The following is a 27,500-nucleotide window of genomic DNA, read 5'->3' as shown; positions in this document are numbered from 1 at the left end:
AACAAATCCATTAAGGACAATGAAACTAAGGCTGGTCCTGTGGCCATTTCTGTATCCAGGAAATGGGGTTTCCGTCGGGGCTAATGGAGTGTGAGCTGCTTTACTCGCAGACACCGACGTTTATTACCAATTTAATTACCTCTATCCGAAATATTACCGGAAAGGTTAATGTTAAACATATATCACACAATAAAAGGAAATTTTAATACTGTCATGGTTCATTTTCCATCTTAACAAATCATTAATTTTTTCTTACTATGCATGAAGGAACATAATGAGTGACGAGGCCACTAAATGACAAAAAAGGCTTGGACAAAATAAAGATCAGGAAACCTTCTACATGGTCCTAATAAGTAGATTTATATATTTGATTGGTTAAATTTTATTTCACATAAATCAATGTAATTCGATCAAGTGCCAATCTTTTAGACAAAAAAAAAAATCATCTTATAAACGTGTCTGAATACCTACAATAAAACCTGCGAAATTATTTATACAGGGTCATGACATTTAAATATGCCATGATATCCTAAACAACACCCGAGGGTTTGCATGTGATAGGGTAGGCCTCCTGCTTAAAAGTCTCAAGATTTACGAGCCCTACTAAGACGAAAAAGCTAACGAATTCTGAAGATTAGACAGCGGAAAATTAAACCCATGGTGGGCTTTTAAAACACCTAAAATGCGAAAGTAACATATGTATGTGTGTGTGTGTGTGTGTTTGTGACAGACAGAGAGAGAGAGAGAGAGAGAGAGAGAGAGAGAGAGAGAGAGAGAGAGAGAGAGAGAGAGAGAGAGAGAGAGTTATGAGGGCCCGAGCGAATAAGAGATCTGTTTTAAAGTTGCTCTTTCAATTTGAAATATGAAATTATTCGATGCTTACAAACTTAAATACCTAAGTGGGAAAAGATACAGTAAGGTTAAGTTCGTTCCTTTGCAAACACAATGAATCACCTGTTCGTTATGCTGAAGAAAATAAAATACGACGAGATAATTCTCGGTACTCTTTGCAAAATACGGCGGCCATGAATAAATAAAATATGCACACCAATCTTCATCAGAATCTGAGAGCTAAAAGGCTGACAAATTCAATAATGGAAAATGGTTAACTTAAAAATTTTAGGTAAGTTAACCTTGGAACATTCTACCTACCTTAATCTGTAAAACTCCAAAAATATTATAACTTTTTACCAGTCACGACACCCACCTTCAATTAAATTTTCGTAAAAATCCACTGACAATTTGTTTTTACGTAATCCTGCTAACTACAAGCACACAGCATAACTTTTTTGTCGGAGGTAGTGGATAGCTGTGGCACAACACGGAGGAATATGATATATAAAATTCAACAGACACAATTGGCAACTAGTCTAAAAATAAATAAATAAATAAATAAATATGAGAAGCTTGAGTACAAAGACAAAATGTAAATATGGAGTGCCCATGTCAAATTAATGACGAGAAACACCACGGAAGGTCAATAAATATATTCACAAACAATGCTTAAAAAATGAACTTGCTGTCAGTGATATATGAATTGACTCAATGTTACTGAAAGCGCTAACGATGATCAAAGCCACTGAAAGTCAAGTCATGAATAAATTCCTTGATGGATCAGCGAGCATTTTAGAAACACGAAAAAAACTTATTATGGCAGACATACAAACCATGAATGATGATCGTGTTGGTAGAGGTCATCACGGTAAATTATTATAGAATCATAACATCTCACATAAGCAAAACCAATGAAGAAAATGATCAATGGCACCAGTATGTGTAAACAAAGTAATTAAATTATAACACATTATTATATTTAAAGAAGGTAATCAAGTAAACAACGCAGTATAGTTGACTGCCACCCTAATTCAGTGAAGGTGACAAAAACCAACTCTGTAAAGGCAACAGATGAATCAGTGAAGAGACAAGCAACTCCCGGCTCAATTCAGAGGCGGCGATCAATAAGTCATCTGAGGGAAGGTGAGTGCTGAACTAGCACAGCGAAAGTGAATGCTGAACCAGCTAAATGAAAATAAGTGTGATCCATCTCATTGAAAGTGATTGCTGACCCTACTAAAATGAAGGTAACACTGAACCAGCTGTCCAGCTCAGGAGAGGTGACTGCTAAAGTAGCTCATGGAAAGTGACTCCTGAACTAACTCAGTTGGCTGCTAAACTAGCTCAAGGAAAGTGACTGCTGAACTAACTCAGTAAAGGGAGATGCTGAACCAACCCTTTGATGGTTACGGCCAAACAAACTGAGTGCAAGTGACTGCCACAGCAACCTATCAAAGGAGACTGCTGAGCAGACCCAGTGAGGGTGAATACTGAACAGCACAGACCCAGTGAAGGTGAATGTTAAACCAAATAAAAGTGACCAAGGAAGAACAGGGAAGTGACCACCAAAAAAGCCTACTAAAGGTGGTAGCAGAATATATACCCAATGAAAGCCAATGAAAATGGCAATCAAACTACCTCAGAAAAGTGACTGACAAACCAACTTGGCAAAACGTTAGGGTAGCTGATTGGTAAACCCAGTGAATATAACAGACAAAGCAAACCAGTGAAGATAACAGCAAAACAAACACAGAGAGGGTACCTCAGGCCATATCCATTGTTTGACAAACCTAGAGAGGGCAACTGCTGAATGAACAAAGAGATGGTGACTTTTGAATGGATCAAGCTATAGCAATCACTGAATGGACTGTCATTATGAGGTAACTGCTCCATGGGCTCCATGAAAACAACTGGTGGGCAAAAGTAGTGAAGGAAGGCAATGGATATACCATTCAAAGGAGGAGACTATTACAGCAAAGGAAGACCACTGATGAACAAATTAAGAGATGGTAAAATGTGAACCAATTCTAGAATAAAAAATGTAGTCGTAATGGATGAAACAGACCATGTGATTTATGGATAAAAAAAAAAGTCTAAGAGAAACTGATTAACAAACACGGTGAATGTAACTAGTGACCAAACCTTTGAGATTAATCTACCCAGTGAATGTATTAAGACAAATCCACTCAGGAAGGTAACCACTGAACAAAACAAGGAATAGCAATGATGAGCAAACCCAGTGAAGTAAAGATAAGCAGACTAATGATGGAAAACTGCTAAAGAAGCCTATCATCATTACCCTCTATGCCCCATGATACAAAGAGCCTCTGTAAAATTCTGGCACTCATTTAAGCAATACAGGCAAAACCATTTTTTTTTACAATTGACTTACAGTGTGTAAGACCTTAGTTATCAAGTTTGAATTGTTAGGTAAATGCCTAAATACTGTTTATATACCACATACTGTACAACAAGGTTTAGAGCTTTTGGATCATTTTAATGGGGGATGGAGGGAGAGGGAGAAGAGATAGGGGGTGGGAAGCAGATTAAACAAGAAAAGGTAAGATTATTTACTGTACAGTGAAACAAAATGGCCAGTGAAAATACTTAACATTCCACATCTTAACTTATCACAGAATGACTTGACTCATGGAGTTGACCTAACCTGCCACAGTTCGCCTTACTTTTTGAATGAGCTTGAAAGTCTGGCATAGGAGGTAAAGCAGTCTCACTTATTAGAAAAATAAGGAATTCTAACTCTGAGCTGGCCACACTGCCAAAAGAGAATGGCCTTACATTAGAAAACCTGACATAGAAGGCAGTTTCTTCTATCATAAAAATAGGATATCCCTAATAGTCACAGTGTTGACTGGCCTAACTTACCATTTACAAATAGCCCCATTCTCTCATGAGAGCTCAAGATACTCATACTGTGGTACCAGTTTTAAAACTAGACATAAAAGGTGGCTGCACCTAAGCTACCACAGCAGTGGGGTATTCTGTAAAGTCCTAGTATAAGCTGATTCAACCTGCCTATGGAGAATACAGTAGCATTACAGGGGACTAAGAACCTCACAAGGATGGTAACTACACCTAATATAGGTGTTGGGAATCCTTACAAGTCTAGTACAAGAGCCTAAACTATAAGGAAGGTTCACTTGGGCTATTATGGTAGGGTGTTTTCCTAACTAGTCATCAGTTGGCATAATATACCACACAAGAATATACAATATTTTATGATATAATCTTAAGAACATGGCACAGAGAACAGCCTCATCTACACTCCCGCAGGAGAGGAATATCCTAAACAGTCATCCTGTCAGTTGGCCTACCCTGTCAAATGAAAATAAGCTTTATCTGTGTTAAAGAAACCAAAGAACCTAATATGTAACATAACTTAACTAGACTCTCACAAGGATGAAAAGGTTTAGAAAATCTTTGTTTTTTTTGTAAGTGAAAGGTCATTTACTGTGGTTGTGAACACACATCACCCTGCATGATTTTTCAAGTGAGGTGCTCTATCTGCATGAAGGGTGTCTTCATAAATACTAAAGCCCTAAACCTCTTATGATGTGTACGGTAAAGAATGAACTCAAAGAAGGTTATAGGGGTCTTGGGGATGAAGCCCTAATCATCAGATGGGATGCTGCATCCTAAGATAGGTTACACTACTTGTCACATTGGGTAAAGATAAAAGTTCCAAGTCAGGTGAGATGCTGCACCCAAGGTTTACTTAGGTTAGATGACCCACTTTTTATTGTCATTTATCAATTTTTCCTTTTTTAGCAGTGACACATGAACAATATATTTCCCACTCTATTTTGTTCCAACTGAAATTCAATATAATTTCCCAAGGCATAGGTATAAAAAACACACAACTAAATGGTTTACCTCAATAAAGTAAAAAATATAACAACCATGTAGGCAGTCAGAACGGTCAGAACAATATAGGCTACGTGTTTTTTAAATGAATCCGCCATACTAGTCCTGTAGTACTTGCAACTATTTTGTGCTAAGGTATGACAAATTATCCTTTGGTTAAAACCAAATCAAATAAAATCACTCGGTGAATGATGATGGCTGTGGCATTTCTAATAGTGTGAAGTTCCAAGTTCATGTTTCCAACAACTTGTGAAATTCATTTGATGTCTTTATTAAACTCTTGGTACGAACACAAAACAAGCATTAGAACATCAGCATTTGTATGGGCTTTTGACATAATATTCAAGAAAACTAGAGATGTTTTTGGCCAATAAAACCTTCAAAAGTCCTACCACCCACATTATGGATTTTTCCTAACTCAGCCCACTTTTACTAATGGACAATTTAGTTTTTCAATGTTTTTTGTCAATTTCAGTTATGTAGAGACTGTCTTGTATTATTACCAGAGTCTACAGGATATCTAATCTGCCAAAAACTGTGGATCCATTACTTCAAAGTGAATCAGCGGTAATGTCAGCATTCACCGACGATTCAAAGGAATGCAACTATGATTCATATGGCTTTTTAACACCTTTATTTTAATGGGACTATTTTTGGGAAAGCAAGCTGAGGGGAGGGAATTTCTCTTAATTGATGGTTTTCATGATGACCATACAAATCTCATTCACCAATTGTTTGGAGCCCTGTTTGCACTTTCCCACCCAAAGACCAAGTTCCCCTTGGGATTTCTCCCTAACTACCATAGGTGTATACTCATAGGACCCACATGAGATCGTAATGAGTTGGATTCCTACTTAGTGCAAAATGGTGTCATTAAAATGGGCAGTGCCGAGAAGAAATACTCGCTTTTATATATTTTTATATGAAATGTGAGCCTAAACTCTTAAAAATGCAAAAATATACAAAATTCAGGATTGATTTAATTTGAAAAAATACAAAGCAGATAAAAATATGAGCAAAAAAGCATCGTAATATGGCATCAAGGGCACTGTACTTCAGAAACACCCATTCTTTACACGTATGAAATAAAACTTTAAAATTCCGTAAATAATAGAAATCTAAAATTCAGGATTTACCAAATATGTGGCAACAATAATCACAGTATTAGCCTACACCTTAACCTTACCCATCCTACCCGACATGAGCGATGGTGTCACAAGTGCCAGGATCACTGACACCAATCCTGACCTGAGGGCTTTGGCCCCTTGGACCCCAGTTACCTTACCTAAAACTAGGTAATTTGTTTAGTACCAGCCCCAAGGGCATGAACATTGAAACACTACAGTAAATTTACGATTCTTGTAAGCATGTTAGAAGACTTAAAAAACAGCGCAAAACACTCTTCATATCAAGAACTGATGCCAAAGTAAAATATATATTGTAATATTTACAAGGACATTTCCTAACCTAACCTGGGTGGTGCTTACTACCTAATGGACAGCTACTATCAAGAACAAATTCATATGTAATATAGTCTAACTTCTATGGAGAGACTGTCAGTATTTCTGGAAACCTCCATATCACTTAATTTGACTACATTTTGTCCCATATGATCATACGAATTCAATTAGTACATCTGAAGACCTGTACTATTAGGCTAACCTGCCACTAGACAGGGACTAGGCCTACCATGCTTGTTATATCTTCAATTACTCTTGAAAAACTAATAGCGAAAATGTCTTATCTACGTCAATAGTGCATTCTTAAACCATATTGAATGCTTTCATTAAAATAACGAGTATTGGTTACTGGTATAGGCTAAGACTATGAGCCAATAACCAGGACCGGAAACTCAAAAACTTACCTCAGATTAGTCTATGTAACGTCCAACAACGCTGGCTTACTTCAACAATCCAAATGAAAGTAGCAGCTGTGTATTCATATAGTTCCTTCATTTTTCCAATGTATAACGCAATCTATGTTTAATTATCACAAACTCTTAAGAAATGACAGTCGATTACACTGGTTTCGGACTTTCGGCTGTGAAACACAGACCAAAGTGTGGAGAAACAGAAGACTGACACCTTCTTCCACGGTGACGGTACACCAGTCTAGCATAGAAATAAATAATCACTCGACTTCAACCTTGTTACGCAGAGGATCCATTACAGGACTTAATTTTCATTAAAAATAGTCGGGAATGGAAATGCAACAGAGAAAACGAAAAGAAACTCGTGAAAATTGGTTCTTGGGATATCTGTAAATCACCAATCATAAGATGCACTTCCTAGAAAAGACTACAATAACGCACCCCAAAGCCCCAACCTCACGGAAAAAAAAAACGAAAACCGTTTTACCGTAACTAAATAGTCACTAGGAAAATGTACGTGGTTACTTTATAGATGGTTCAATAGGGTTGTCAGAGTCCATAAGTTCACCTCCTCGGTTCACCTGGCTTTCTAATCTCTCTTCCACCTCCCACCCTTGGGGTTGGGGGTCTGGTCCCGCAGTCAGCCTAATCTAAATTAACAACCAGTCAACAACTTCTTCTTCCTACTCCTAAATACCTTAATTTTAGATCATTAACAATGGATAACGATTTTAATCGTGCACAGCAAAGACTAAGTTAGCATAGTCTTCATTCTATAAGAAAATGGGGGGCTTAACTTCAGAAAAAGGATATACAAAGTTTATTCTCATTTATACTGTGACCTTAATCAGTTGTTGAAAAGTTATCACCATCAGATTTAATCAGAATGATCAGATTGCTTATAAAACCTGTCATTTACGTACAATACAAAACTGTAATTGTTTTGCGGTGGTAAAATATAGTGTTATAGCCTAAGGGTTACTGGATATCACCTTTAAAACTGTTGCTTTAAAAAAAAAGTATTTCGAGGGTCCAATTAAAAAACTGGAGGGCAATTGTCACTAATGAAGTGGACTACTGCAGCTCGATCTAATATAATTTACCAGAGATACGAAGGTCGAGAACGCAAGAATAAGGGAATAGCATTGCTTATATGCATGTTAGCTTTTATATAAGTGCTTTACTACGAAATGTATGTGAATAAAAACCAACCTGTTTTACAGATGATGTATTAGGTTCTCCTAAGATCTGTCAGTTCCTTAGGCTGTTGTATTTAAAAAGCTTTAGTTACATAGTGTTGCATAACAGTTCTGGGACTCATTACGTCTACGTAAGGACTTTTAGCGGTTGCTAAGTTGAATAATATACCTCTCTAATGAGAGAGAGAGAGAGAGAGAGAGAGAGAGAGAGAGAGAGAGAGAGAGAGGGGGGGCCAAGTCTCAAGTAAAACCTTTTTCAGTTTATTCTGTATCCGAACTCCCACTGTCACTAGTGTAGCAGGTACTAGAAAGCTATGTATTGCTCGCCTCTTAAATGTGAACAACAAACTATAACATTTCCATCATTTATCTAAAATCACTGACATCACAACTAAGTCACGACTATTCTTGTCGTCAAAATAAAAATTTAAATTCCCCCAGAAGACATGCGCCCAGTATGTCTGCTCCTCCTAAGGATAACCTATAAAAAAAGTTCTCACATCTGGGAGTTGGTAGGCTGTACCCTTTTTATAAATACCAGGTTTCGCCCGTCAGATACAAAGCTGATATACACGTTCTAAAATGGGTCAAAAAGAAAAACTCTTACTCCCTTTCTTTCCATCCTACGGGCATGTTAAAACGACTGTTCTTGTCATTTCAAGGATTTTTGCCACCAAGCAAAATTATTGGTCTACATGTAACTTTTGCTATTTACGTTTACTTGTCAACTTGCCATTTCTCTTATTCACAAACTGAAGGAACCTTGGCATTCGACTTAGATATTAGCATACTGATATTTCTTAGATTCACAAACAACAGGTGTTTGCCTCTGCAACATTACTCACAAAGTCTATGAATATTTACTCTGTACCAAGTGATTATTCGCTAGTGTACACAAAACAGAAGTAGTTGCTTTGCCGGAAGTATTTCTCTAACGCAAACACATAAACTGCATCAGGTAGCACAGTTACCAAACTTACAAATACAACTAATGAAGAACCAACCTTGTGCTTATACGGAGACTGGTAGAACAAATAGTGAGACTATGGTAGAGTTGCCATGTTCGGATTTTTGTCATATTAGTGGCCCAAGGTGGATAACTGTTGTAAACAATGGAACAGTATTACCACATGCTAAACCTTGATGTTAGCAACAACAGTTATCATAATGGAAAATGTTCTTTGGCTAAACAAACGACCAGACCTTGATATTCATTTGTGGGTGACCAAGTTTGATATTGCAAGCATTATCTTACTCTTACCACTATAACAAATTCGACAATTTTAATTTCCCCTTGTCGTAAATCTCAGAATTTACCAGCCAGATGACCTGCAGTGCTGAAATGATCTAAAAACAATCGAGTCAAACTCTCAATTCTTTGCTTGAGCGTAGAATCAAAGTGCTCGTTAGTCAAGCAGACAAACGTATTGTTAATGTTTCTGATTTCCATAAATGATGTATATTTATTCAATATCGAAATCTGTCTACAGTAAAAAGCTTGTAACCCTTGTCTGCAAATTAAGGACGAAATTGTTTCTGTTGTCATGTTATGGTATTTAAAGAGAATGTCGAATACAATAAACATTGTTATATGAATGTGAAACAAATCTAATTTTGAAACTTGAATAACATTGGCAAGGAGATCAATATTATGCATAATAAAAATACAGACCTACTTCTCCTCCTCCTTCTCAGCTAACCCCTAAACAAGAGAGAGAGAGAGAGAGAGAGAGAGAGAGAGAGAGAGAGAGAGAGAGAGAGAGAGAGAGAGAGACATGACCTAATAGTAATTAAGGAGGTAAATTTTCTACAGGTCACAAAAACAAAATATTTTCGAGATCGACTTTACTAAATACATTACAAAAATAGACATTTTGGGTTGTCATCTTTATTTTGCAGTGAATCATCGCTCTTGGCTATTATTCAATTTTATGTAACTTAAACTAATGCCTAGACTTTTACTATTAATTATAGATCTGTAAACACTTATGGTTGGATGTCTTTTTTTCAGCTCGTCGTTAAAAAGTCCCTTAGATATATACTGTACCATAAAGAATCCATCGGGTATTTTCAAAATATGCTTAACCTAACAGTAAGGATTATTACCATCAACTAATCCATTTATAAATTTACTGGAAATTGTGACAGATTTTATTACAAGTTATTTATTGAATTTTGCTGTGTTATTTCGTTAAAACTTTATCGCTGAGTCTGCCTTTGAAAAACAACACAAACATTGAATTATTTTGGTAAGGCCTGTTAAACTGCATGAAACAGAAACTTCTATGCAAAAATGCTGCTGTATTAAATGCAATACGCAATAGATTCAAATATGCATTTTCTGTATGACAATTTAAGATATTAATATAAATTATTTAATCTAATATTTATACAGAATCTTTACAATCACCTTCTCAAGCAAATGTTTTTCTTCTCCAAACAGAAATGAGAAAAATTATGATTATATTTACCATATCCGAGGAATTAAGGGATTCGAACTCACACATTGCAAGGAATAAAAGTAGTTTCCTACATCATATTTATAACTTTTTTTTTCTATTTGAGAATACAACTAAGAGGTATACAAGTCTATGTTGAACCATAGAAAACGAGGTCCTCTAATTGCATAGTAGCCAAGAGCTTCTTGATGATCCATGGAAATGTTCGTTTTCTGACAATTTACATGTGGGGTCTATTTACATACGCACATGAATGTCTCAAACCCAACCTCTCCTTCTTTACAGTTTTACTTTTTTTTTTACACATTCACAGCTATTGTACATGGAATTTACATATCATTTACAATATTTATTCACCCGTTTTTACAATATACAAACCATACACCATTAGATAGAAAACACAGTAAGCATTTTCACAAAAACTCGCTTTTTGATTTCCAAGTTACTTTAACAATGAAACTATTTCCCGTGTTTATTGAATTAATGATACATATTCACTGTTCTTCATCATTTGAATCATTAAAAGCAAAAATTAATTACAAAGCAGAACTCTACAAATCTATCATATGCCAATATGTGAGAAAGCTACAGAAATATTCATAATGCTTAAACTAATCCTTTGAATACACACAATATTCAGCTATGAAATTTACTATATAAGAAAGCACTATTATGTAAAACTTTCTTGAAAAAGATCGATATACTTGTATACATTACATGAATTTTTTGAAATGTAGATACCTCCAGACAATGTCACGAAATAAACACTGAACTCTTCGGCAGAAGAAAAAGCTAAATTGAGCCACAATCAATCTGAGGATGAAACGGACGCAGAATATTTCTTTGAAAATGAAGCACAGTATTTAAATCTAAAATAAACACGATTTCAGAGATAAGTCTTAACATGTACAATGCGATTTCAAAAGGTCCAGAAATATACACATTCGACTGCTTGGCAAGAGAGGCGGCAGAGACGATGCTATTGGTCCAAGAGCAGAACATAAAAATAAATTACACCGACAGTTACTACGCAAAGTAATAACTTGTAATAGTTTCGTTCAAATTACGTACTGCTCTTTGAATCAATACATCTATATGGGGGAAGTATGCCAGCAACCCTGATGGTAATATGGAATAAATTACACACAGGGTGCCTCACGGCATGGGGCTTGTGGGATATCGTCTATATTTAAGAATACACAGTAACAGCTTATAATTGGCAATTCCTTCGTCAGCAGAATCAGCAGAGAAAGAACTGAAATATCAGCTATCAATGACTTTTATAGTACATACTGTATTTAGTCAGTCAAATGCAGCTTCAGCTAGATAAATTATCTTTGTGATCCTTAGTGCCAAATTTACCAGTGGCTAAGCTGTTACCGTGCTGCATAACATACAAAGGAACATAACCTTATTCTCTCAGGCTCTACTGGGAACAGCCTTCCCAGCTTTGCCCAAGAATGAGGTTCATAAATCTTACCTAATTTGGCCTTATTTGTGTGTGTGTGGCACATTAGGTAAAACAAGAGATCATATCATTATGATATAATTATTATTCATTTAGAGAAAATACTGTAAAATATTTCCCACCTGCTCTTTTTCAATCAAGCAGAAAACCTTTAATGTAATGGTTATTGTCTGAGAGGTCACTTATGATCAACTAAATCTGATGCCAGAAATTTGTGAGCTTTCAGCGTGACTTCTTTCTGAATATTTTGGGAGTCTGTGATATTCCCACTTGAGAAATAAAGAGAAATACCAGAACATTGTTTATCAACTGTAAAAGATGAGACTTTAAACAGCTATTAAAAATACAGTAACTGCAGAATGAATTATTGTCCAGCTGGCTAAAAGCAGAGATCGACCTGAAAGTGGCCACACCGGTGAAAAAATGATAAGGAATGATGGCAATTCCTTAGCTTAGAATTCCTAGAGTCTGGGGAGGTTGAAGGACACTAGGATATTTTGGAGGAGGAGATGGACCGTGTCGTCTTGGAGGGAGGGAGGGATCTGACTGGGGACCAGGAGTCTCAGGAACAGGAGTTGTTATGGTGTGACAAACTGTAGTCTTACGTTTGGGTGGTGGAGGGATATTTTCTTCTGCACTGTCTGCAAGGGCCTCTGAACTGTCAGCAACAGCTTCTGAACTTTCCAAAATAAGTTCTGAACTGTCTGGAAGGACAGAACTTTCAGATGGGTTGTCCACAGTGTCTGATGAAGCAGATGGAGGGTCAACAGAGGATTTGGATGGAGTGGAAGAGGAGTCCGATTGATCCTCTCTGGGTTCGGGCGAAGTAGCAACATTTGACTGCTGCTCTAGGGAGTCTTGGGACATGGTAGGGTCAGACTGAGACTCTTCATTGAGGGACTCTTGGGATGAGGCAGACTCCTGAGACGAAGACAGACGAGGGAGGGTTGGATATTCAAAGTCCAAAGGCGATGGTTTTTTAGTAGGTTCTCGTTGTTGATGACCAGGGAAAGATGGCAAAGGGATAAATTCAGTATATGTCTGGAAGGACACAACAGGTGGAAGTCTTTTTGAAGAAGGCTCCGTTATAGGTCCCTCTGTTTCCGCTGGTTCTTCCTCCTCAGTCAGTGCCGGAGATTGGGGGAAATTTTTGGTAGTCACCGGTGTGGCCGCGTTCTGTCAGCATGAGCCGTCCGAATCTGGCTGTTGGGATAGCTCCTGATGGCGTCTCCACAAGTTCTGAAGAAAGTGACAAAAAGACGAAATGATTTACTTCCACTTTTAATAATTTGTTTTGTTCTCCAAGCATAACTGAATTGATGCACAGATTTGAGAAATTTCGGGATTTTACTTCAATTTCTCTCCTCTCATTCCCTATTCCACTACTACTGTACTCATACTACATGAACTATGAACAATACTAGAGCAATGCCTTTTTATATGATGACATTTACAATATTAAATAAAATGTAAAAAAAAAAAAATCTCACAGACACATCAGCATTTGCAGAAGCATGCACTTACTTGGCGAAGAGAAGAGAGACTTTTTAAAATGACCCATTTGTCTGGAGAAACGAGAGGCTCTGAAAGGGATCGAGGTTCTCCTGAAGACCTCCTGCCAGACTCGTAGCCTGAGGAGGTCACGCTTACCGTCCGGACGTCTTCCTCGTGCCCGGAGGTTGCACTTCCGGGCCGAGACGATACGCCTATAATGCCAAAGCAGAAAATACTTGTTATTGTATTGACTTTAAATAGTAAATATGAATATGATACGAAGGATATGACTGTGGATAGCAGGATGGTGATGAAAATATACTAGTAATGATTGTGATATAAAATGCTCCGATTGTAGTGGTAGATGAAGCTTCCTATCAGATGAGAAAAGTAGCTAATGTTAATAATGCAACCAGCCTTTGAAATGGTATAAGCTACTAAGACCACAGTGAACAGAATTAAATAAAATTATAACGGTGCATGAGATAATAATTGTGATAATGAGCGCAAAATCAGCTTTGTCCTATAAAGATCATAAAATTTGGACATGAACAAAAAGATCAGATAACATGAAAAATAAACACTCTTTTGAAGTCCTATCAAGATGATAAAATTTGAATATGAACAAAAACCAGATAAAATGAAAATTTAATAGTCCTTTAAAGTCCTAGAAAGATGATAAAGTCCTATCAAGATGATAAAATTTGAATATGAACGAAAACCAGATAAAATGAAAAATTAATAGTCCTTAAAATCCTATTAAGATGATAAAATTTGGACATGAACAAAAAGATCGGGTAAAATTAAAATAAACTATAAGACCCATTAAAAACAAGCAGGAAGATAAATTTCACTTGAGTGGCAAAGAATGCATAAAATTTATGTAGAAAAAAAAAAAGAGATCCTTGATAGTAATTCCAGCTAATCATAACGCAAAGGTTAAGAAAAAGAAATCAGGGAAAACATTAATAATCCAATATCCAAGGAACACCTTCAATTCAAAGGTAATTAACTCTGGCATCCAAAAGAAGAATCGTGGAACAGGATATGCAACTCTTTTTGACTTTCCAAACAGAAATACATGTCCTTAGAATTCAGAACACGAGTAGCGTGGTTTGAGCCAAAGCATTATATCCCAGTATGAGTGATCTTGCGAGGTCAAGATAACATGACAAGGAAGGCATCATTCCTTACCTGTAATTAAGTAATGACAATGAGCTCGTAAATTTAATGTGCCCTGACACGAACCCAATTCTTCGTAACTGGCATTTTATCCCAAGTTCATTGGAAAAGAATTTTTAGTCCCCTACAAAAAAAAGTTAATCCCCGGCAGCATACACTGAAACGCAGCCCTCACATTCAACAATGTTTCTCCTTTTCAAGGTAATATTTTGACATAAGCTTAAATATGTCCTTCATATTGCTTCTAACTGTTTAAAACATAAAGAACTAGCGCAGGGTACTGAAATTAAGAGAACATACAATACAAATCAATACAAAAGTGAAATAAAGCCATGCTTCAATTAAAAGTTCCTTATGCAACTTTCCTGTCGTGAGGATTCGTTTCCTGGATAATAATAATAATAATAATAATAATAATAATAATAATAATAATAATAATAATAATAATAATAATAATAATAATGATAATAATAAATAAAGATGATTATGATGGATGTCGTAAAATAAAGGTAAATAAGATAATGCTTTAAAATCCCTACTAGTGAAATGAGTTAATGTTGAAAAAGCTATAAACTGTAGATGAGACGTGAAATGAGTAAAATGTTTGTCAGAGTAATGAACTTACATGAAAAACAGCAACATTCAACATCATAAGGAAGATGCAGAGACATCAGTATACTGTACATTGACTATTTAAAGCTATGAATTGGCTAATGTATCGAATTGTGCATTAATTGTAAATTTTAATAGTAAAATAGTCTAGGTAATTAGTTTATTTTTTAACGATGTGCAGAAAAAGAACTAAGCTCTTTTATTGCTAAAACTAGATAAGACAATACTTGCAATAATGGACTAATTCAGAATTCTCAGAAGACAACATTTACACTAAGATGTCATTGTTCTAAAACACATCATTCTTGTAATCATTTAAGCTATTAGGATAATTAAGAGATAATTAAGATTACGGATCTTTATACAGACACGAAGCCACTAAGACAGAGCTTGAGGGAATTAAGGCATTAACACAGAGCTTGTGAAAGTTATAGAGGCATTCAGATAGAGCTTGGGAGATGATACTGTACATCTAGGCAGAGCTGAGGAGGGTCACAAGGAATTGGGGGAATGCATTAGGCAATCAGTTAAGGACAGAAACAAATGACTGTATTATGGCTGTCACGGGTAAGGACAGTTTATGAGTATTTTCACGAGTCTCTCTGGTTAACTGCTACCGCAAGGAATCCTGATCAGAAATATTTCGGGAGCTGATTTCAAATTAGATGAAAACCAGTTGCAGTCCGGATCTTCAGAAGCTCTGTCTTCAAGAATCTTGGCTGTCTGTACAAAAAGACGTCCCTGTGGAACGTCTTGTTTCCTTAGAGCCATATTTACAGGCAGAACAAACTCACTTTTTTTCTAAAGTAAACTGGCAAAACTCAGTGTCATTAAACCAAAAGAAATATGAACTAATCACGCCATCAGTGACACAAAAAGCTGAAATTAAATATAAAAGAATAAGAATTGTTGAATCTAAATCAAAACTTTCGATTCCTTATACAATAGAGATGACTTGAATAATCTGAAACTAACTTTATCTGTTAATTATGGAATAAAATTATATTAATACAGTATACGAAAATTTCTTGTAAAGAAGAGAGAGAAAATAAATCAGAATGAACCATAACAAAACATAATTTAGAGTAATTACAGTATATGTGAGTAAAACTGCATCCAACCACACATATTAAGATTAAGGAACTGAAACGAAATATTCAATAATTAGGTTTAAATGAAAGCAACTGAAACGATATGTTTAGAGAGAAGTTGATGAAACCGACACCGCATCAAATTAACCTAACTTGAAGCTCAAGGTAATGAACTGTACACAATTTCGTTCTGATAACCAGTCCCAAGCGGTAAGCAGAACAGCATATATGTGAAAGCACTACTTCAAATCAAGTGTAAAGTCTTTGTCTTCGGTGCTGAGCCTTGTGATGTCGTTGCATTTTAAGGAAAAAAATAATTAAATAAAACTGACTATTTGGTCATTGTCTTAAGGTTTGTTGTCGTTGTCAAAGTCCAATTTGATAAAAACAAATGACCGGTCTTTTAATTCATTACAATACGACACTTATCACACTTCAGCGTATGGCAGAGACAACGAACAAGGGTCTTTCCTAAATACTTCTATGAACGAAAAGCAGCAATGCATGTAGGCGAAACAACAGAATGAAACAGGGTAAAAGGCATGTAATGCAGCTCGTTGACATGGCTTTAATACTTGCTTTTTTGTACTTGATCTAACAGAACTCCATTTCTTATAACGTGAAAGTCCAAGTAGCTCTTAGCAATAGTCAGCTTGTTGAGCCTGAAGTTTATAAGACGTTATTAGAAACTCCAACACAAAACTTCAATAAACGATTTCTCTTAAATTCTTAAGCTTTCAACCTAATCTCAAACACTGAAGGCACAAGGGCACCATCCAATGACATCTATGCATTCAACTTTCCAACCTTCCTGTCATTCTGAATTACAACTTAAAGACAACTGTAAGCATGTGAAGGTATTAGGTGCACTAACTGCAGTATTTCAAATGAAATCGGTTGTGTGCTTCTAATAAATGAATTATTAAAGCCCTAGGAGCTCATGGTGGTGTTATTGCAATCCGAAATAACCTGTCAGCAGATAGCTAGGAATTAGTAAAGACTTAGCACGTAACATTTTCCTCATCTCCTAATATGACAAGAAAGACATCTGAGCCAACAACAACAACAACAACAACGACAACAACAACAACATTAACATAACAAAATGACAACAAAAATAGGAAACCAAAACAAAGCTCAATGAACAATGATATCCAGCCGTTTCTATCTAGGTATCATTCACAAATAAAAGAAAATAAATAATTTTTTTTATGGCATCGTCCCTTCACTGAGTTATATGCCGGGTCTCGTATTCATCTACTGGGGCAAATCTACGATCGATCTACTTTTCTACTACCACTATCTACCCTCTGACGTTTGCTTCACGTGGACCAGGCGATGTCGGCCTCTCTTTCCACCTCCAGTGTGAAGGGGGGAAATTGCTGTCAGTTATAATCTCCTCAAGGAAATTCTATTCATATGTTCATTACAGTAAATATTATGCTACTGAGTCGGGTAACATTGTGTTTAAAATGTATGTGGCGTAAGGTTTGTTCTCCACTGCAAACTAAGTGTGCATGTTTCTACTTAGAATTTTGCAAGGTCATACAAAAAATCAGAAAATAATGAATATCATCAATAAGCAGTTTTATAAATTAGTAATACATTTCAAAAGAGGCTCAATTTTGTGAACTGAAACATCAAGGTACAGTATATAAAGAAATGAACAGGCCAATTCTCTCTCTCTCTCCCTCTCTGTAATTCACTCAGATTTATGTTAATTACCGTAAATAAACAGGAAATGAAGAGAACAATTCTCCCTCTCTGTAACTCACTCAGGTTTATGTTAATTGTAATTAACATAAAGCTGGATGAACCGCTACATCAAAAACAGTCTTCAGTTACCAGATGTTCAGCAGGCAACGGGGATTAATAAAAAATGATGTTCATATTGCATTTAAAGGTAATTAATTTAGCATTACTTTTAAGGAATATAAAAGAAGCGTTTTCATTGGCATTATAATCATCTGGAAAATGCTGAAGACTTTCTTTATATGTTGTCCTTACACAATGTTTTTCAGAAAAAAGCCTCAGCCACTTATGAAAGATTATTGCTTCTCTGCATTTCAACTTTTCTTAGCGGCGCCTCTTCAAAAGAGCAGTTTATTTTGGCATAATGTCATCTGATTCCGAAATACTTATCTCGAGTGCTCCTCTGCCTCAGCTTAATATGTATTTTCCAAAAAATACTGGAATATATGTGGAAATGGAATATATAGTTTAGGCCAAAAAATACTGTTTCCCTGTGGTGTACGCATACATGACCTGATTTTTATGACTGTCTGCTTATAAACGGTTGGTAATGATGACCATAACTGGAAGATTAGATAACTTCTTAGTGCTGATACTGTTAGAATCTATGACCTTATCTAATGTATGCGATTTACCTATCTGTGCTCAACTCCCTATACTTCCCTATCAGTCCTACATCTTTAGTTCAGCTTTGCCACTCTCCTTCAATATCCTACATACCTGACGTCGTTGCAGATGCAGGAGATGCCCCTGGAGAAGAAGCTACGCGGGGCGACCCCGGCGTCTCTACAGGCGTTAACTGTTTTTCTCCAACGCCTGGGTGAGACAAAGGCATTACTGACTGTACATTACTGTGCTGAAAAGCTCTTGTAAGCAAGTCTACAGAGAACTAGGAATTCAGTGCACTTATGAATTTACCATGAATTTATGAACTTGCAAAATTTTCTTAATTATTTATGAATTCGCTACCCCACTACCCATTACTACCCCTTGTATTTTCACAATTCATTTATATTTCTATCTATTTGTCTATTACTTTACTTAATTTATCGTTTTTCTTTCTAACAACTGATCTCTTCTCTCTGTATTTCCTGTTATCATCTGTAACTTCTTTCAAGTGAACATATTCACAGGAAGCCTGAATTTCAAGCCAAAGGGCCCTTTAGGCTTGTTCCAGATGAACAGTATTTATCTGAATAATAATAATAATAATAATAATAATAATAATAATAATAATAATAATAGATGCAGTTTTCTTAGTCACACTTACTGGGTTCTTCTGCACTTTTAGCAGACCGCAACTGAGCTGATAGTCTTTTGGCAACAGCAGGTACAGGAGGAGAGGAAGAGCGAAATACTGGAGTCGCTAAGGGCGACCTAGGGCTGCCGTCACTCTTGGTGGGCGTCATGGGCGGCAGTCTTCTGGGCGTGGGCGGCCGAGAGTGAGGAGAACCTGCTCCACTACTGTCCGACCCGTTGAGACCCTCCACTTTTAAGCCACCTGGAAGGTAGATTAAGTTTAAGGACAAAGCGTACTTTGTGGACTCACTACTGAAAATGGATTCCTTGGAAAAAGTTGGTAGCTTAGGGCATATACCTTGATATAATATTTCTAAGCCTATCTAATGATTCAACTACGATGAATATTTTCCAGCAACCACACAAAAGTAAATTAGTAAATAAAAAAATAAACAAGGAATAAATTGTTACTTTTGGTACGATGAATATTTTCCAGCAACAACAAAAGAAAATGAGTAAATAAGAAAAAAATAAACAAGGAACAAATTGTTACTTTTGGGTTATGATTACTTCGCATCCAACTAATAAAATGCAATGAAAATATTAATTAACCCCTAAGATAATATACATATTCCAGATTAAAAATATTCCTGACTAGTTATCACGTAAGACTCACAGTCGTCAATTCTTAAGTTAGCTCGAGTGCAACGACACAAAATTGAAATTTTAATCTGGACTAACGATAATAGGCCATTATATCACGTTCCTTTATACTTTCTCTAATCCGCAAAGCAACCTCGTAATATTCAGTTTAACTTGAGCTGCATGATTCCATATCTACCTTACGAGAATATCCTTAATAATTTCCAGTTCATACAATCACTGCATAATCCAATATCAAATTCAGTCTTTAAAATTCAAACTCTTTACTACTTTCCATAAATATGACCCTTGTCATTTCTGCTCTATAGGTTAGCGAATATAACCATTCATCTTATGTTCGTCAAATATTAAGAGCATCTTACCGGTACTAGGACCTGATTGCTGTAATTTAATGTTCGATCCTCCTTTACGTATCCTCAAGTTGAAGGTCCTTTGCGTGGTATTGGTTAAAATTACTCCTTTTTAAAACAATGCATATTATCCTAATTTGATGATAAAAAGAAAAACTATAATGAGCAAAACTGTCTTACGAAATCAATAGTCCACTGCATGCAAGGAAAGGACAGTGACCTTTAAAGAAAAGCATTTATGAAAGCAGTAGACTGTTCGTGTGCAGTGTGGAGCAGATCTTGAGAATTTGGAGAATTGAAAAAGAGATGCAAGAAGCCATCACCAACAATAGCAACTCCTTATTGCCAGTATTAATCTCCTCATAACTGTAATCACTATCAACTGCAAACTAGCATGATACTTTTGTTATTATTTGTCATGATAACCTATCTTTGATACTGATATTGACTCAAGTATTATTACTCTTAAATATTACCATTATATAATACTGACTCCAGTGCTATTACTCTTACTATTATATAATGACAAAGGAACTCCGGTAGTGCACATCAAGTTCATATATAACTATCATACAAATTTTAGCTTCACAGAGAATTTCAATATTTTGGAGCAGTATATAATATTTCCTTTGTTAAATATCAAATAAGGAACCAAATAATTAGGAATTAGTGGCTTGTTTATGCTGCCTCATGCTCACTTGATGATAGTTTGCTAGCGGGTTTTAAAATATCTAATGGAAAAAGATGGCCAATACAGCCATCGATTTTAAAAGTTATCCATGAGGTTTCTACACACACAAATGGGAGAAATTCCACAACAGTACTGATTCCCAAAGTTCAGATGGTATCTAGTTATTGAACAGTACACACAGAAAATCTGCCGATAATTTTGTACTGTACCAAAAAAAAAAAAAAAAACCATTTTACCCACTAGTACTGGAAGAAAAAAATCCTTAAAAAATTAACTCCACAATGTATCTAAATCCTTTTAGCTATTGTCAGATGGAAAAATAAAAAAAAAATGTTTGTCCTACCAAATTAAGTTTCCGAGCTACAGTACTTCGAGAGAGAAGTTCATGTATACAAGCCAGAAAACCATGAAATGACCATGAAAGTTGTACAATGGAGAATATTCTAAATCCTTATTTACCCATAAAAAAAGCTTTTATGAAAAAAGTTATAACAGATTAAGAGCAAAAAAGAATACCAACCAAACTAAACCCATCCTTTAAAATATGTAATGAAAAATTCAGGATTTGTTTACCGGCCGGAGGTTGTAAAGAAGTACTGCTGGGCCTCTCACTAAGACTGCCGCCCTCCGAGGGCGAGCTCCTCGGCGAAGGAGGTTTTGATTGCGGCCGCGAGGTCGGGATTTCAGGGAGCACAGGAGTAACACTCGTTGATTTTTTCCTCTGGGCCTTCGGATTCCCTTTGCCTGTTGAAGGAACTAGATTGCTCTGCGAACCAGGGGGCTCAGCCCCTGGGGGGTATTCTGGAATGTCGAAAAAACTCGCACCTGGGAGAAAACAAAATCATTTGATACACTCTTAGCTACTGAACCTCACCGAGGATTTCTTGATTCTTTGCATAAGCACAAGTTACCTCTGTAAGTTAAGATCAAACATCTTGGATATTTTGTACGATTTTAAAGATATATGGCATTTAGGGTTTTCAGTTATTACTCATATGCTATAAAAACATATATCAAGGACTGGTAAGATTTACAAAGTAAAAGATTGCATTTTAAGAATCAGAGTGAATATTCAATGCAGCATTTTCAACAGCACCACAAAAGAAGTCTGCCAGGGCTTCCAAACATTTATGAAAATTGTTTTTTTTTTTAATTTAGCAACAACCTAAAGCTATCAATGAGATTTTTCATGGTTCAATAATGGTAATATTTATCTGAATTTAAATGGGTTCTCAGTTTTCATAACATCCAAAGTACTTAATGCAAGTGATATTCTTTTAATCCCACTGTCTGATCCCAGTAGCATAAACAGCTTAGTTCAAAGACTGCTGAAGTTGAAAATTCGTCTGGAAAAATGTATGAAGGTTTCAGAATGGTTAAATACAATGTAATATACAAATCGAAAAATAAAATCATCAATATTTGAACTTTCAAGAGGCACTAACCCATATTCAGAAATCAACATTTATGACTCATCAAATAAATTCATCAATATATTTGCTGTTCGTCAGGCAAAGACGAAAAATACGTACCGACGCTCAGCAAGGTCTTCTGGAGAAGAAAAAGAAGAAGAAGAAAAAACAACAACAACAACTTCCAATCTACAAATAAATTCTCATTAACATTTTCCTATCATAAAATCACCTGTGAGTTTCTTCATCAGAGCAGGAACTGGAGGCGATGACGACCTGCTCTCCGGCAAGGCGCTGATGACTGGAGATGTCACGACATCATCGTTGTCATCCCTCTCCTCCTCCTCCTCCCCCGGCTCCTCCTCTTTTTCTGCGATGGACTGCGAGCTTGGCGTGGGGGGAGCCTGTCCAAGAAACATCGGACAAAACATACGTTATTTGCTTGTACTTTTGCACCAGGGTCCCGTTATATCTAAAGTTGTAAGCACATTTAATTCGACTTCGTTGCTGCAGTATCATACAAATTTGACTTAACCAATGGTTTCTAACTTCGGCAGCAAAAATCTTCGAATGTTATGAGAATGGAACATTTACGGTAACTGTATATTTGCGGTAACTTGGTGCAATATCGCATAAACTTTACTTAACTAATGGTTTCTACATTCACCAGCGAAGATCTTCGAATGTTATAAAGATGGACCACTTACGATAACGTGTTGCAATATGCCACAAATGCGGCTTAACCAATGGTTTCTAACTTCAGCAGCAAAATATTTTCGAATGTTATTAGTATGGAACACTTACGATAACTGTACATTTACATTAACTTGTTGCAATATGACATAGATTTCACTTAACCAATGGTTTCTAACTTCAGCAGCAAAAAATCTTCGAATGTGATGAGAATGAAACATTTACGATAATTGTGCAGTAAAACTACACTTTCTTCCTCTTTCTAATCTTCAACTTTTCATGAACGTCTCTGCAGTGAACTGAGTGGCATGCGCACTTACCTTTGCAATCTCAGGAGTCTGAGGACGAGGTAAACTGGGAGTAATGGAACCTTTAATTGGAGGCCATTTCCTCCCGGATGCTGGCGAAGACTTATTCAATCGAACTCTGTCTCTTGGCGATGGTGAACTGGCGGGGAGTGGAAAATCATTCCTCATTGTAAAAGTGTGTCATAAATTAAAATAGATTTGATGACTTGATTGATTTAGTACAAATGGTCGGATGGGAGAAAGAGGCCCCGCCCTTTTTTTTAAAAATAAGTGTTGGGTGATCTTTCCCAATGAATGAATAAATAAAAAAGGTACCTACACAACTTTCAAGTGAAGCATTTTGTTTCTTCAAATGGAGCAATTTCTTTAATGACTAAGAGAAGCAATCAGTTAACTTTTATCAATCTGACTAACAATTACTGAATTATTTAATTACATAATTAAATGAATAAGATGCAATGTCACTCAAGAACATGAAAAGCAACTAAAAAAAATTGCAACAGAGTAAAAAAAAACAACGAGAGATATGACCACATCCTGCAGTTATGATAAAGGCAGTAATAGAAACAATAGTAACTACTGTTTCAATGTTAGCATTAGTAACAGTAGTTGATTACCGATAGTAACACCGTTTGTAACACTTACCGAGACAGGTCAGATGACAAGGACTCTTGTCTTGATTTATCCCAAGTCTTCCGGCGGCGACGCTGAGGCTGTGGAAGGTCGCTCTCCTCTGTGGCTGTGTCCCGATCGCAACGACTAAGCGACCTGGAACCCGTGAATAGCAGTTAACTTCTGATTTCGGAAATTACTTAGCCCTTATGTGTTCTCAGAGCCCTGCTGACTGAATAAATTCTGGCTTCTTGACCATCGCATATAATGAATAATATTAAATAGTGTGGATAGGCAGACACTAGTAAAAATCCAAGGGAAAGTCGTTAAATGTACAATAAAGGCGAGAAAAATTAAAATAACAAGTAGATGTTTTATGAATGCTGACGTCATAAAAGAGTGACCTTCCCAAACTAATAATGAATAGTATGTGAATTACTTTTTAAATCTTAAGCAATAAAAATGCCAACTCTAAAATCAAACAGACCATAGATTTATCATATGATTACTATTTCCTCTATAATAAGGAACACATCGCATAACTGAAAGCATTAACTAATTCATTTCGAGTTACAGAAAGTGCTTAAAATTTCAAGGTTCTTTTGCATCAACACGGTTCATATCTATACAAACAATTCGTTGCAGGAGGAATCTTTATTAAATTCGGCCCAAACACCTCAACTGAAGAAAACCATTTCAGTTTTTTTTCCTTTCTTCTGACGTTTATGCTGCATACCTTTGAGGGACACACCTATACCAGTGATATACAAGTTGAAATGAAAGACCCATATGTACCTTCACAAAAGGGCAAAAGTAATTAAAGGAGATTCCCGTCAACGTACCTCGTAATCCTCCTTCTGAGCCTTCTCCCAGAGTATGGATCCTTTTCAGACTGCTTCCTGTAAGGTCTGTCACTATGGTTGTGTCCCCAAGCAGGTCTGGCATCACTGCTGTGTCCACTGTCCCTTGGCAAGGAGGTAGAGGGAGATTTGTTTCTTCTGCTGCCTTTCCTTTTCGTTTCTCGTCTGGGACTGCTTCTGAAAGACCAAACAGTTCTTTCAAACTTATGAAAATCTACACAAAGTGAACAGGAAAACTGAACAGAATTAATCAATGTAACACTGAAAATAATTTAGTTTTAGGATATTAACTGAAAAATTATACGACTGTTTCTTGATGAATTTTGAGATGCTGGATCTTTAGGTACAACTTTCTTTTTCTGTTTAAGCTGAACTTATCTGACCAAATGTATCACAACACGGAACATACAGGTCACAGGGAGCTTAGTCTTTTAGTTACAGATGTTCCTGAATTCTGTTATCTATCTATATTTATATAGATAGAGATCTTAATGTTTCCAATGGGGTTAATAAGCTTATCAATGGGATTTTGTAATACTGAGAAGGACATTAAAACATTTTTGAGTTAAATAAATATTCGATTCTAAGCTGAACCACAAACGATGATCATTAGACACAGGAAGCTGTGATGTTTTAGACACAGGATGCTGTGATGTTTAAGATAAGCATCGTGGTCTTCAGTTCTACATCCAGAAAGTTTCAGAAACTGCAGAGTGAAATAAACTGCTATGAAAGCCGGACAAACCTGTCTGATACTGGCGTATCACACTGTATGCCACACTCTCTGGAAGGAGGTCCTCGATACTTCGTGGGGGTGATGATCCTGTCTGTTATGTATTCTGCCTGAAGGAGGTCTGGCTGCAAGAGTGATGGCTGCCTTTGGCCAGCTGTGGGAAAAGCAAATCGTTTGATGAGGAAAATGATACGTCAGATACAGCAACAGCCGTTGGTCTTAAAGTTCCCTAAAGATCTTCCTCTGAATGCCTTGAGTTTGATGGCAACTTCTTTTCAGACGTTGATTTTTCTTATGTAATTATGACAGCGATACACGTTAGGTATGGTGGAAACACAGTTGTCTCTGTTGCTATTCCTATGAAAAGAGAGACTGCTAAGACAGAAGAACAAATTACACAGAATAATAAGTAAAACGCGTAATGGAAACAAATGATATGATTAAATGTACAAAGTTGCATACGGTAAGCGGATGACCTGGGGTAAAGTGAACGTGATATTTACTCGGCAGTTTTGTTACCAATTTTACAGGACATCTTTATACTTTCAATCATTAAGCCAAAAATAACCCATTCATATCAGATTCACCATGTCTTGAGAATAACTTACGCCAAAGAATAAGGCAAGTACAGTACTACTACTAGAACCAAGATTCTAATTAATACAAGTTTGTTATGTGGCGAACTCAAACCTGGAATAGGTTTGAATCCTAGTCTGGGCAGGAGCAATTATCATTTATAATTTTCTTTGTGAGTTAGTTAGTCCCAAGGTATAGTGAGTTTGATCTAAATGGGTTATTTTGGCTTGATATTTGGAAATATATTTACACACATATACATACATACATACATACATACATACATATATATATATATATATATATATATATATATATATATATATATATATTATATATATATATATATATATATATATATATATATATATATATATATATATATATATATATATATATATATATATATATAAAGGAAAAAAGTTTAGCACACAAGACCAAAATGGAACCCCCAAGCTGAAACTGAACAACGATTTGCATTGACAATGAAAGCTTATACCTACCAATGACAAAAAAGATTCTTGAAGCGACTATGTATAGTAATAAGTTTAATAACCGGGATCTGAAATCACACAAATCACGTAAGAGGACACAAGAGAGAGAGAGAGAGAGAGAGAGAGAGAGAGAGAGAGAGAGAGAGAGAGAGAGAGAGAGAGAGAATCTCACAAGCAAAATATAAATAGAAATAGCTTCTCCGAAAAGTTACCAACTCCTCCGAGTAATGAAACCTGTGAATCTTGGGATTAAAGACACCAATTTGTAAGAATTAAGAAAATTAAATAAAAAAAATATTTTTTTCAGCCATAGGTTAACTCACACACATATACAACATTATAAAAACAGGCTGATGTAAATATATTTGCAAGTGCCTGAACTTTGTAAAATGTGTAAAGTGAAGTATCTAGATGTGTTAAGGTGCAAACTATTGATATCTAAACATTATTTGTAAATCCCAATCTGCTTCAGTTAATTATATCACCATATTATCTTAATTTATTATCATACAAGAATCTACTTCATTAGTATTTAGCGTCGAATTTAGGGCATATGAAGGGCAGGAAAGGTTGCGAAGGATTTTGGGGCAGTTAAGGAGAGGGGCTTTAGTATATAGTTTTGGTAACATAAGCAGGAAACGTGAAGGATACCATTGTGTCAACTTTTACTTTTTCGCCAAGTGACTCAGTTACCTATTTCTATGGTGATATCATGCACAGTGCCCGACCAGTTTCAGGATTTATAAATCTATCGGCTATGGCGCCCTGTTATAAGGCAGCATATTAACCTACAAAGTCAGTGTCAGACTTTTATTTACCTGATTTAACAAGCTGTAGTAAACAGGGTCCCGGAGTTGAAAAACCCGTATTTTTCGTTGAGTTTGAAGAATTTTTATGGTAGATGTCAAAGTGAAAATCAGTAAATATCACTCGACATCCTGAGGCTTCTCATCAATAATATTAAAGTTTTCGACGGAATTCCTGGTGTACTTAAGATGAGCTTTGAATAATGTGTGGTTTAGAGAA

General features: G+C 36.1%; 3 protein-coding genes across 13 annotated transcripts in view; all 3 read right to left on the bottom strand.

The window, feature by feature from the left end:
• LOC136847807 (uncharacterized) overlaps positions 1-7,261 on the bottom strand; it is a 24,278-nt gene extending 17,017 nt beyond the window's left edge. For 3 of the 4 annotated variants that reach the window (XM_067119724.1, XM_067119725.1, XM_067119726.1), the window contains exon 1: positions 6,581-7,261. The gene's annotated coding sequence lies outside the window, so the exon portion shown is untranslated. The remainder of the gene's footprint in view (positions 1-6,580) is intronic. The other variant, XM_067119727.1, reaches the window with a different exon arrangement.
• Positions 7,262-9,615: 2,354 nt separating this feature from the next.
• LOC136847803 (capping protein inhibiting regulator of actin dynamics-like) overlaps positions 9,616-27,500 on the bottom strand; it is a 346,484-nt gene continuing 328,599 nt past the window's right edge. For 4 of the 8 annotated variants that reach the window (XM_067119714.1, XM_067119716.1, XM_067119715.1 and 1 more), the window contains 11 exons: positions 25,417-25,558; positions 24,654-24,848; positions 23,845-23,967; positions 23,212-23,338; positions 22,431-22,602; positions 21,360-21,611; positions 19,114-19,344; positions 18,564-18,659; positions 17,399-17,449; positions 13,237-13,418; positions 9,616-12,951 (listed from right to left, as the gene is read on the bottom strand). In XM_067119714.1, coding sequence (XP_066975815.1) covers positions 12,892-12,951; positions 13,237-13,418; positions 17,399-17,449; positions 18,564-18,659; positions 19,114-19,344; positions 21,360-21,611; positions 22,431-22,602; positions 23,212-23,338; positions 23,845-23,967; positions 24,654-24,848; positions 25,417-25,558 — 1,631 coding nt within the window. In that variant the 3' untranslated portion in view covers positions 9,616-12,891. The other 4 variants (XM_067119718.1, XM_067119721.1, XM_067119713.1 and 1 more) reach the window with 2 other exon arrangements.
• LOC136847599 (uncharacterized) lies at positions 12,160-12,579 on the bottom strand. Its single transcript, XM_067119315.1, has one exon. It carries the CDS (start codon positions 12,577-12,579, stop codon positions 12,160-12,162), a length of 420 nt encoding a protein of 139 aa, XP_066975416.1.

This window comes from Macrobrachium rosenbergii, chromosome 17, assembly GCF_040412425.1.
Source record: "Macrobrachium rosenbergii isolate ZJJX-2024 chromosome 17, ASM4041242v1, whole genome shotgun sequence".
Lineage (NCBI taxonomy): Eukaryota > Metazoa > Arthropoda > Malacostraca > Decapoda > Palaemonidae > Macrobrachium > Macrobrachium rosenbergii.
Note: the sequence above shows the minus strand (reverse complement) of the source record. Positions and strands in the feature narration are given on the sequence as shown.